Raw genomic sequence first — 12,477 nt, forward strand, 5'->3', positions numbered from 1 at the left:
ACAACAAATACCCGTTAACTAAATTTACCTTGGAGTTTGCTGTTGCAACTTTAAAGAAAAACATGGCTTTACTCACAGGGGACTTACAGTCTATAAAGTATGCAAGATAAAGTCATCATGTATGTCCTAAAACAGAGAACAGGAGAAATAAATTTATGGTTAGAAATGGAGGAGTTGAAATTTAATCTGTTAGGGAAAAAAAAAAAAAAAAAAAGGAATTCATGTGTCGGGAAACTTAGGTGAAAAAGATCCCATAAAATCCCCAAGTCATTTTTAGCAAGAGTGGTAGAGAACCTCATAAACAGACTCTAAGAAACAAAACACGATCTGCTGTTATGCTCAAACTAAGGCAATTTATTAGCTGGCTTTACACCTTAAATAATCTCTTGGTTACCTACAGGGACAGTTCCACTAATTCCAAACTAAGCTTTCAAAAGTTCATTGTTGGAGGAAGAACATTCTTATGCTCCACACAAAATACCTCTTTTATAACTTTCAGCAAATCTTTTCTTAGAGTTAACTAAAACAAAAATTGCTCAGGTCAAATATTAACTACCTCAACAACCAATTTAGTTTATTTTCCATCAAAATGTGCGCAGGAGAGTTGAAAATCAAAAGAGAACACTGTAAACATTTTGTGGTTTGGCTGGAAGTAGAGTTCATTTCATGATGACTGAACATCTTCTAATACATATTTCTGATAGTTTCCATAAACCTCAGCAAAGTAAATCCATTCACTAACATTTCAAAGGGAAAGTTGTTTTCTTAAATGAAAGTGCAATATTAGCCTTTCTTTGCCATTTGGCAACTTGAAATTTTCGCAGGAGTGCTGATTAATACTTCTTTGTAGTTGATTATATCATTTTAAGTTTCTCTCTCATTTAAAAAAATATCAATTGCACATTGTTCCTTTAACTGAACAACTGGGTTCTTTAAAACAGAGGTTAGCTATTTCACTGCATTTGGAAACATGGTAGAAATTCTGACCCATCATTCTTTTATCTGTAAAAGAAAAAAACAAAAAAAGGCGCTATAATTTATTCATTCACATTTTAAGAACAACAACAAAAGGAAAATGACAGTGAAATAATCATTATATCAAGATGAAACTTTTCTTTTTTCCTGCAACTTTTCCCCTTCCCCAGTCATGCTATTTCTGAGATTTACTACAATCTCTCCATTATGTTCCACAAGACACTGTGTCTTATTTCTAGAATGCTCTTTTAGAAAGAATGCTTTGATGGATTATGTGTAACATTGCTGACAGTGCATTAGATAACATTTACTGAATGCCAATTACGGTGCCAAGTGTTTTGTGTAGACCTTCACTTCACGACGCTGGGAGGTAGGTTCCTGTACCCCATTTTTACAGGTGAATAAACTGAAGGAGAAATGTGCTTGTGCTGCTAGGAGTCAGTGGGGTAGTAACAAACTTGGGCAGCTGGACTCCAAAGCCTTTTGCAGGATGCGAGTATAACTGGATTTGGATGCAACAGAAAGCCCCATGTTCAAAGTAGACACTCCATTCGATGAACTGAATAACTTTCATGCGGAAAACGATCAAATGAAGTAATGAAGTTCCCTTTAAAAAAATAATATTCCTAAGATTTACATTAATCATGATTGTGTGGAAGAACATTTAAATTACTGAAGTTCTCTGGTCCAGTTCTGGCTATTTTCTCCAAAATTCAACTGCACCTTACATTATACAATAGGTCCCTTTCATTAACATTAATTGAACTTTCTGAATGAATCATTTCAAAGAACACTGAGAACCAGTTATTTAAAGAAAAAACAATAATGATGGCTCTTCTATTAAATGAAATCACTTCCCCCAAATTCATTGGACTCTTAAAGTCTGTATTCTCATAATTTGGATTGCATAGTTCCAAATCTATTTTTCAACAAATTTAATTAAAAAAAATTTTTTTTAACATTTATTTATTTCTGAGAGACAGTGAAGGAGTAGGAGGGGGGCAGAGATGGGGGGAGACAAAGAATCTGAAGCAGGCTCCAGGCTCTGAGGTGTTAGCAAAGACCCAACATGGGGCTCAAACAAACAGTGAGATCGTGACCTGAGCCAAAGTCAGATGCTTAATCCACTGAGCCAGCCAGGTGCCCCGAATTTATTTTAATTTTTAATAAACGTTTATTTATTTTTGACACAGAGAGACAGAGAGAGAGCATGTGTAAGCAAGGGAAGGGCAGAGACAGGGGGAGAGAGAGAATCCCAAGCAGGCTCGACAATGCCAGCGCAGAGCCCCACGTGGGGGCTCGATCTTATGAACCCTGGGATCATGACCTGAGCCGAAATGAAGAATCGGACACTGAACCGACTGAGCCAACCCCAGGCGTCCCAAAAGTTACCTTAATTTTGAGCAATATCACTCATGGGGAAGATAGTTTGGAAGTCTCACTGTGAAAAGTTCTAAAACCACACATTTTCTTGCCATCATGTAAAAAGACTTGAACATAAATTTTAAAATCTTGTTCTCATACCGTAACTGTGTTCCCCTTAAGCCATAAAGTCTCAGTGAGCATTCTCACAAAGCAGGTAGAGAAGAGACGCCACGACAGGTAGCCACCCTCACGGTACCTCGGTGACCACGCCCGCGGCGATGGTGGAGCCTCCGTAGCGCAGCATGAACCTCCCCAGCTCCTTAAAGTCTTTGTACAGCTCCAGCGCCACCGGCCGTTGCGTCTGCAGCTCCACCAAGGCGTTCTGGCCTTTGGTCAGCAACCTGTCAGGACAGGGGGAGCGGGGACGACACGGATAGCCCGCAGCGGTGAATAATGCGGTAACGAACCAAAAAATGTATATTTCACATTTGATCAACTTTCAAAAACTTAAAGAGTTTTTAAAATGAAAATATATACCTTTGAATTTTTCTGCGTCAGTTGAAAGAAATGAGAGGAATAATTCTAGATTTAAGAAATATTAGCTACATTTCATATACGTGTGTGTGTGTGTGTGTGTGTGTGTGTGTGTGTGTGTATTTTTTTACCAATCTTCCAAATACAACTCTTGAAGGACCCTATAACCTAAAATGCTCAAGGGCCCTCCACCAAAGCCTTCCTTTCATTCCCTCATGCAACTGAGAGGTTCAATATCTAATAAAGAAAGTAAAGAATTTTCATTTTAAAAGAGGAACATAATATAAAATTCTAATTGGGGGGACGAAGTGTTAGGAAGTTATGTATAAAGGGGACAAAATCTCCTAGTGCCAACAGACTATTCTAAACCTCTCTCTTTCCTTCCCTCCTCTCTCTTTTCTCACATAGGAATAATAATTCTTTAACAAGGGTTCAAAATAAAATGACATAAGATTTTCCCACCGTATGATGTCTGTAGGAAATGAACGGGGTGGGGCAGGAGCCTTCATATAAACAGTTCCATACAAATATAAACAAAAATCCTCATGCAATGGGCCCTCCCAAACTTACGGGAAGAGTAGATCCCAAAAGGGGATATTTTGAAAATGTTCTCTAATTTAATTTTGATAACATGCTCTAATTTAATTTTGATGTGTTCTAGAAAGAAAACAGCAATTATAAACTCTCCTTCTGAAAGATTAGTTCAGAGACAGAATAAGCCAAAAAAGTTTTTAAAAAAGTATTCCAAAATTTCCAAAAATTGGCTTTGGACAATTTCAGTCCAAAGTCCCATTCCTTAGAAAGGAGAGTATCTAATATATTCATAACTTGTACTTAATGTTGTTTCTAGAAAGCTTGATTCCATCCATATGAAGCAATCAAGTCTAATTTGCCAGCGGTGGAAAGGAAGGAAAGACCAAATGGTCCTGGTGTAAAGTAAGAGAAAGGCTACAAATTAGGTGCCAGGAAAAATTAATATGAGAATATAGTAGAACCCAGAATCACTGAGCAGGGAGCAGAAGCAGGGAGGGGAAAATTCAGAATTAGATATGATGAGTCAATTTTAGATTGAGAATTCTCCCAATCACTTGTGTGGGTCAAACAACCTGGATCCTGCCAAAAATACTATAATTTATGTGAACCAGCTGACTAGGTTAAATTCCTGACTCTGCCCCCTTGCTAGCTCTGTGACCTTGAACATGTTCTATAACTTCTTTAAACCTCAGCTTCCTTATCTGAAAAATGGGGGAAATAGTACGTGCTTCGTAAGGTTGCTGAGAATATAAACCACGTGAAAGCAGTCCTGAGAGAGCCTAGGAAATAGCGGTCATTCAGATGTTCGCCATTATTCACACTTCTCAGGACATTATGGCATCATGGACTTTAAAGACTCAGGTTAAACCTCAAGAAGTATCAGTGACTACACATACTGTGGTGAGCACTGAATAATGCACAGAACTGTCAAATCACTATGCTGTACACCTGAAACTAATATAACTGCATGTCAACCATATTTCAATACATTTTTAAAATCCATCTTAAAAAAATAAAATAAAAAGAACTATTAAGGAACTATCTTCGAAAGAGAGATTAAGTAACTCTTTCTTCCTAACTGATGGAGAAGCGGGCATGGGCATAGAGCAGAGTGAAGACTCACTTCCACTTGCACCCTACCTATTAGCCCACTAACCACCTCTGGGCCTCTTACCCAGGTGCAAATGAGGAGGAACACCCAAAGACTGAAAAAAAGGGGATTTTGGGTGGGATTCCCCATAGGGTTGAAACGAGGAAAACCCCAAAGCTAAAGCAGCCAAGCCAAACTGTGGTTAGTTAGCCTTTAGTTGAATTAGGGTAAAAAACTTCAGGTTCTCAGGAAGCGCTTCCTTTGAAAAATCCCAACCTTGTCCCAGCCAAAGGGAATTGTCCCCATTGAGGCCTGGATATTAACGATAATCAAGAGGGAAACGACATGGTGGTGATCACCTCAGCTTAAAGCTCCATGTGGATTCTGAACAGAAAGAAAAATTCTGGGTGGGAAAAAAACTAGAAGCTACAGGGTATGCAATACACTTTTTGCCTGGAGTATTCTTAAAGTACGGAACGCTTCTCATTAAGGAGGCGACAAGAAAGTGAAGGGCAACACTCAGGCGTAATCTGGAACTGGTGGCTAGGCATAACCGAAATTCATTCTTTAAAACGTAGAACGGACTTTTTTAAGTGCCTTTATTTTTACATCATCAGTACCTAGGGCTTGACACATATATGCAAATTTACATTAATATCTTTAGTCACAATCCACACCCCACTGCCACCATCCATAACAGAAATTATATCTAGCGGCACTCATACCTAGACGGAAGCTTAAATATATGATCTGTGTTTATTTTAATCTAGTCTGCGCAAAGAAAGATTTCTGGAACAAGTAAAATTAGATTTAGATTTCATTTATCACAAAGAGAAATACTGTCAAAATGAATTAATCAGTAAAAAATTTGCTAAATTTTAGTTTTTTTTAAATGTTTATTTATTTTTGAGAGAGACAGAGACAGAGCTTGAGCAGGGGAGGGGCGGAGAGAGAGGGAGACACAGAATCCGAAGTAGGCTCCAGGCTCTGAGCTGTCAGCACAGAGCTCAAGGCAGGGCTCGAACCCACGGACAGTGAGATCATGACCTGAGCCAAAGCCGGACGCCCAACCGCCTGAGCCACCCAGGCACCCCTTTGCTAAATTTTAAAATACTCACTTTGGCTTCTTCTTTGTGACTTCACCCGTGCTTTTGTTTAAGACGCTAATCAATCGTTTAATAACGGCAGGCTCACTGACAGTCTGGTAGTGTAACAGCACCTGAAACAAAAAATGGTCCTGTCAAAACACTCTTTATCGTGCACCCGCGGCTGTTTATCCTGGTGTCACATTCCACCATATGAATGCACTCGGCACTCCTGCCGGAAGCTTTCGGGGTCTCCAGCTGCTTCCTAAGTCCTACCATTCCGATCAGGGTGTTCCTTCACTTACTAAGGGAAAAAGGTCACAGGAGCTAGTTCGAGTCTCTCCTCCACTAACTTAACGAACCTTAGTAGATCACACAACCTTCCTTACAGGGTCGTGATGAGAACTGAACAAGATCAGAGACAGTGCCTGGTATAGATGTTCATCAGATGCAAACTGTTCCATCACAAAAATGAGGGAAGGGGGATCATGTGATATTCAGCAGTAGTTAATGTATTCATTGTTGGATAATGAGAATAAAATATTATATAGGACTTTATTAGACAGTCTTCGAACTCAGGCCTGACTCTACACTTTCCAAGTGTGTGATCTGGGGCAAGTCCTTTTAAAGCCCTTTATCCCCAACACCTCCAGCCTCAGGTTCCTTATCAATGAGAAAAATCAGATAATGTTATTTTGAAGTGCTGACTATTCAGTTAATTGATGATCTTAAATTTCAGCTATTATTGTTCGTGTTTTATATGTAAGGAAGTTTAATATCAAAAAGGTTAAGCAACTTAATGTGGCCATGGTGATATGTTTCAGAGGTGAATTTTAATTTTTTTTTTAATGTATGTTTATTTTTGAGAGAGACACAGACAGAACGTGAGTGGGTTAGGGGCAGAGACAGAGGGAGACACAGAATCTGAAGGAGGCTCCAGGCTCCGAGCTGTCAGCACAGAGCCCGACACGGGGCTCAAACTCACGAGCTGTGAGATCATGACCTGAGCCGAAGTTGTACACTCAACCGACTGAGCCACCCAGGCGCCCCTCAGAGGTGAATTTTATATGCTGGGATCAACTAGAGTAAGAGTTACACTGGCTATCCTCATTCAAATGACAAGCACTAAATGTGCAATATGTCTATAGTTGGGTATAGTGGGAAGACCAAATACTCAGCAAGTGGCAAAGCTGGCAAAGTTTAAGTGGTCTGACCATTTTATGCTGTTTGCTTGAAAAAACACTGACACTTCTACTATGGGACTTCTTGGCTGGGACGGCACATTCAGAAAAGAGAAATACAAGGGGGACTTGTGGATGCACAATCCTGGACTCTGTAACTTTCTAAAAACCCAAGTCTTTCAACCAGCACTTTGTTTATTCTGTCTACTTCTCTCCCCAGGACAATGCTGCCCTCAGTCCAGGACAATCCTCTCTCATCTGAATTAAAGTGCAGGCTCCTTCCTGGTCTCTCTGCCACCACTCTTGTCCCTCCCTTCGCCAGTCTTCTTGAATCTACCAGACTGATCTTCTAAAAGATAAATTTAACGATACACCCTTGCTTTTTAAAACCATGGAAACTTTAACTCCACTACTAGGCACAAGGCCCTTCTCAACGTGACCCTCACTTCTCCAGCCTCATCTCTCTCCATCGTCTCTTCCATTCTCCGTTCCAGGCACACAGAGCTTCCACTCCCTACATGTACCACGCCCTTTGTAAGCTTTAGGCTTTTGCACACGTGATGCCTCTGGCTAGAACACAGCCTCCACCTGTGCAGCCTCACTGGGCTAACTCCTACTCATGCTACTCCAACCCTCTTAGCGTGAAGCGTCCCCTCCTGCAAGAAGCCTGACCTCTAGTCTGAGCTAGACACCTTCCTCTGGGTCCCCTAATCCCACGACATAACCTCTCACTTTTATTGCAGCTGCTGTTTTAAGTGTCTGTCATCCCATGTAAATATAAACTCTGTGACACAAGGAACTATGTATACCAGTACCAGACATTTAACCAGCACTCAGTAAGTATTTATGAAATAAATGTAAGAATGAAGGAATAAGAACACCTACAACACGTGCAAGAAGAAATCAGTCATGTGGTTTTGTTTCTTTGTTTTTTTTAAAGCCACAACCGAACCTCCATTATTCTACAAAGGCAAATTAGTTTTTGTTTTGTTTTGTTTTTTATCAATGGCATTTGACCATTATAAACTGGAAACATTCCAGAAAAATTTAATGACCAACTCTTACCAGGGGAAAAAACCTTCCACAACACATGGTAAAGTTACATTTGTGTATCCGACACAGTCAGGGGTCAAAGAGCACCAATGTGTAACATAAACGTAGTTCTACAAATCTAAGAAACATTTCTTTTGCAACAAACAGGTAAATAAGCAGAAAGCCCCTTACATGGCTCAGGTGTGACTAAGAAATCAATACCAGTCTCCATCCAAGGCTCGCCAAATTTGAAAGAACAGAGGCACACGAACCCACTTAAGTTTCTTCTAACTTCTGTGAGCTATGTGCGGGTTCCACCCAATGAGGTGGATGAAGAATGGGTCGTAGCAGTTTGGGGTACAGTGTGTGCGTGTGTGTCTGTGTGTGTGTGTGTGTGTGTTTTATGTCCACAGTATCTTACAGGTAAGTAGCTCAGGAAAACAAAACAAAAACAAAAACAAAAAAAACCCTTGCGGAACACGAGTGAAAAAATCTACATGCCAAGTAAGTGGAAAGTAATTGTATATTATATTAACATTTAGTTCATGTTACATATAACCCAAGTCATCTATAATTCAAACCAGTATGCAGCATAATGTAAAAGGAAAAGGATCTCAAAGTGAAAAGTACTGACTACGAGTCCGGGCTTAATCACTCATTATTCGGACAGTCACCACACCCGAGTCTCCAATTCCTCACCTGGAAGTGCAGACAACACTAACACAAGTCTACGATCTTATCTGCAATTCAAAAACCCAAAAGACTGAAAACCTAAGTTGTTCCTAATTCTGCGATAACCCACTTAAGTAGCAAAAGAGGACTTGAAGTAAGGCAATTTACAGTCCTTATTTATTCTACTTAGCATTGACAAGCTGTGACGCAGAATTACTAGTATGTTTGCTTACAGGGTGTTGCCCCATCATCTGTTAGGGGTTTTACATAACATGCATGCATCACATCACCTTTCTATAATCTGAATATTTCTGAACTCTGAAACACACTAGCTTGAAGAGTTTCAGATAAGGGTTGGGACTCTACTTCATGTGGGGTTGGGAAAATAAAATTATGCAGTGTTTTATAAGACTGTAATGAGCTACATCATCTGTTAGGTGGTAAAATAAGTCAAATTATCATTTTCCTTACACTTCCAGGTGACCTATATTTTAAAACTATCAAGGCATATATGGTCCATTAGTTTACAACAAGAAAGCTAAGACCACTCAATAGGGAAAGGACAGTCCTTACAACAAATGGTGCCGGGAAAACTGGGTAATCCACATGCAAAAGAACGAAGATGAAGCCTTACTTTACCCATGTACAAAAATTAATTCAAAATGGATCAAAGACCCAAACAAAAGAATGAAAACTATGAAACTCATAGAAGAAAACAGAGAGGGAAGTTTCCTTGATGTTGAATCTGGCAATGATTTCTTATATATGACACCAGAAGTATTGGCAACAAAAGATAAATGGGACCTCATCAAAATTAAAAACTGTTGTACATCAAACAGCATTATTAAGAGATTAAAACGACAGCCCACAGAATGGAAGACAATATCTGCAAATCACATATCTAACAAGGGATTAATATCCAAAATACATAAAGTACTGAAAAGATACTCAACATCACTAACCATTAGGGGAAATGCAAATCAAAACCACAATGAAATACCACTCACTTCACAACCATTAGTTTGCCTATCAGTTAAAAGCATCCTACTCTTGATTTTTGGCTCAGGTCATGATCTCATGGTTTGTGAGTTCGAGCCCCACATCGGGCTTTGCGCAGACGGCACACAGAGCCTGTTTGGATTCTCTCTCTCAAAATAAAGAAGCTTAAAAAAATCACCCACACCGCCCCCCCCCGCCCCTTACACACACACACTACCCAGTGTTGGTGAGGAAGTGGAGAAAAGAGGCCACTTGCACACTGCTAGAAAGAGCATAAAATGGTGCGGCTACTATGAAAAATAGTCTGGCGGTTCTTCAAAAAGTTAAACACAGAATTACCACATGATCCAGCAATTCCACTCTTAGATACACACTCAAAAAAACTGAAGAAAAAAGAAAGGGGGGGGGGGGGGTCAAACAGATACTTGTATGCCAATGTTCAAGGAAGCATTATTCGCAATTGCCAAAAGATGGAAACAACCCCAAGGTCCATCAACGGATGAACGGATAAACGATACATGGCATACACATACTATTCAACCTTAAAAAGAAATGAAATTCTGACATGTGCTACAATACTGATGAACTCTGAAAACATTATGCTAAATGAAGTAAGTCAGACACAAAAGGACAAAACCGTATGATTCCACTTATGAGGGACGTAAGATAGGCAAATTCATAAAGAAAGAAAGTAGAATAGCGGTTGCCAAGGGAAAAAGGGAAGGAGTAACGGAGTTTTTGTGTAGAGGATACAGAGGTTCAGTAGGGGGTGAGGAAAAAGTTGTGGTGATGGATGGTGTTGTGTTGACGGTCGCACAAAAACGTGAGTGTACTAAACGCCACTGAACTGTACGCTTAAAAACGATTAAAATGGTAAATTTTATGTTACAAAATATTTTACAGTAAAAAAGCATAAGTTTAGTTAAAGTCGAACCCATTCTTCTATTTTTCTTCTTAAATAGAGTTTACCATACAAAGAGACACAAATACTTTATGTAGTGTTAAGAAATGAGTCCCCAAATAGCAAAATTTTAATTGCTTGGGAAGCCTCTTCTCGGTTTAAAAACAAAACAAATAAACCAACAAACAAAAACTGAAGGTTCCTTCCCACAAGGGGCAGATTAAATGACAAAACACGACTGTTTTATTCTGAAAACAAATTTCATCCTCGTATTCGTGAATCAATATACGCGGTGTAATTTCATAAAGGAACACGGACAAACTTTCAATTCATACTTATTTTTAAGAAACTACTGTAGACAGGAAGACAGTATTACTATTCAAAGTAACTACTGACCTCTTGACCTCTCTACCTCTCCAATGGCAAAAATTATTGCTGCATGAGTAAAAACTTGCCGTAACCAACCTCTCCAGTTTCTCCCCACTGGACATACTGCTTTCTAAGAACGAGTGCCATTCATTCACAGCAATTAAGCTACAGTTTCTTGCCTGTTAAAGAAGAATTCTGAATATTTAAAAATTAAATATTTTCAACTATAACAACTATTTTGGAGAAACAATTTTAGTCTTTTTTTAGCATTTGGGAGAAATGGTATATGATTAAAACTAAAATTCTTGAACAGTATCTTATATTTTTTATATGACCAAATTTACATAGCAATAATTACAAAGAGTTATAATCAAAGTGCATGGTTATTTCAAAGGTGTGTAAGTATAAAATGAATTTAAATAAGCTAAATAAATTTATTCCCAACCTCTAAAACATGATCACTAACTAAACTGAGCTTAAAGGTCAATTACTACTACTGTCTTATTTTTATTTCAAAGATGCATTAAATGCTGAAAACGATCTGTTTATATTTTCAAAGGCAAGCCATTTAATTCCACTAAATATTTTATTGTCGTGCAAATCTGTACTATATGAGCTGACCAAGAAAGAAAAAAAAAAGTCTAATAGGAAAAACTTCATCTGTTAAGTGGCAAAAGCAAAGTATCAAACTCTAAACACAGGATGGCCCCAAACATCTGAAAAAAAATTACGCATAAAAGAAGAAACCCATGCAATTCACAGGCAGTGTATCTTCTGGCCAAGTAATATTAGAGTAGAAAAACTCCTCTCCTTCCCATAAATGTGCATGTTCAGATGATGCTGGTAAATGATAACCTACAAACAAACCTCACAGCCTGCAGGGTCTAAATGTGTTGCTTCAGCCCAATTAAAGTTAACCCTGTGTCAAGCATCCCCAGAACGTATTCATAAATACCAATGGGTGGACAACACGCACACATAAAAATACACTAAATGTAAAGTGTAGAGATATTTATGTAGTATGCAATTACAGAGTATTCTTATCTTTTATGTGTGTGTTTTCCAAAGTTTTCTATAATAATGTGTTACTTTTATAATCAAAAACACTATAAATAAGCATATTAAAACCAGAACAGAAGACATAATCTAAGATTAGTCAGGTAGCCTCTAGAACACAGTAAAAAACATCAACCATTTTCCCTAAATGAATTTTACTATTATCCTTACTTTGTATCCTGTTGATTACAAAATTTCTTTTTAATGCCTCCCTGAAAAAATCATCAGACTCAAGGACCAAAATGAAAAAATGCAAATGACTTTCAAAGTCTAATTTCATGTTTTTCTGGATTAGGGTAGAAAGAGGTTAGCTGAAAATAACTATAATAGCATTCTCGCTTGTAAAGTAAGTTACACTTTTTAAGATGAAGTTACTTTAAATTTATAAAAACAATAACAAACATTTTGAAACTTACAGGAAATCCTTTAGTGATAGGAATTTCAATATTAAAGATGAGGATCCGAGCTCTGAAACGAGTGCAAGCTTTAATGGGTTCTTTGGGGCCACAGAATATGCAGCCAACACTGTAACAGAAAAAAAACAGAGACGGGGTGGGGGGGAGGGGGGAGAGAAGGTACTTGAAGAACAAATAAATACACATCAAATAGGAGTATCTCTAAAACCATTTACAAATAAAACAATCAAGTAAATTGGGGACTTTTCTAAATACTCCCTTCTGGGTT

At 38.4% G+C, this 12,477-nt stretch overlaps 1 protein-coding gene across 4 annotated transcripts in view; it reads right to left on the reverse strand.

The window, feature by feature from the left end:
- Positions 1-333: 333 nt before the first annotated feature.
- The window catches only part of HBS1L (HBS1 like translational GTPase), an 86,569-nt gene continuing 74,425 nt past the window's right edge, over positions 334-12,477 (reverse strand). For all 4 annotated transcript variants that reach the window (XM_042939888.1, XM_042939892.1, XM_042939891.1 and 1 more), the window contains 4 exons: positions 12,210-12,318; positions 5,617-5,717; positions 2,597-2,741; positions 334-1,002 (listed from right to left, as the gene is read on the reverse strand). In XM_042939888.1, coding sequence (XP_042795822.1) covers positions 991-1,002; positions 2,597-2,741; positions 5,617-5,717; positions 12,210-12,318 — 367 coding nt within the window. In that variant the 3' untranslated portion in view covers positions 334-990. The remainder of the gene's footprint in view (positions 1,003-2,596; positions 2,742-5,616; positions 5,718-12,209; positions 12,319-12,477) is intronic.

The sequence above is a fragment of the Panthera leo genome, chromosome B2 (assembly GCF_018350215.1).
Source record: "Panthera leo isolate Ple1 chromosome B2, P.leo_Ple1_pat1.1, whole genome shotgun sequence".
Lineage (NCBI taxonomy): Eukaryota > Metazoa > Chordata > Mammalia > Carnivora > Felidae > Panthera > Panthera leo.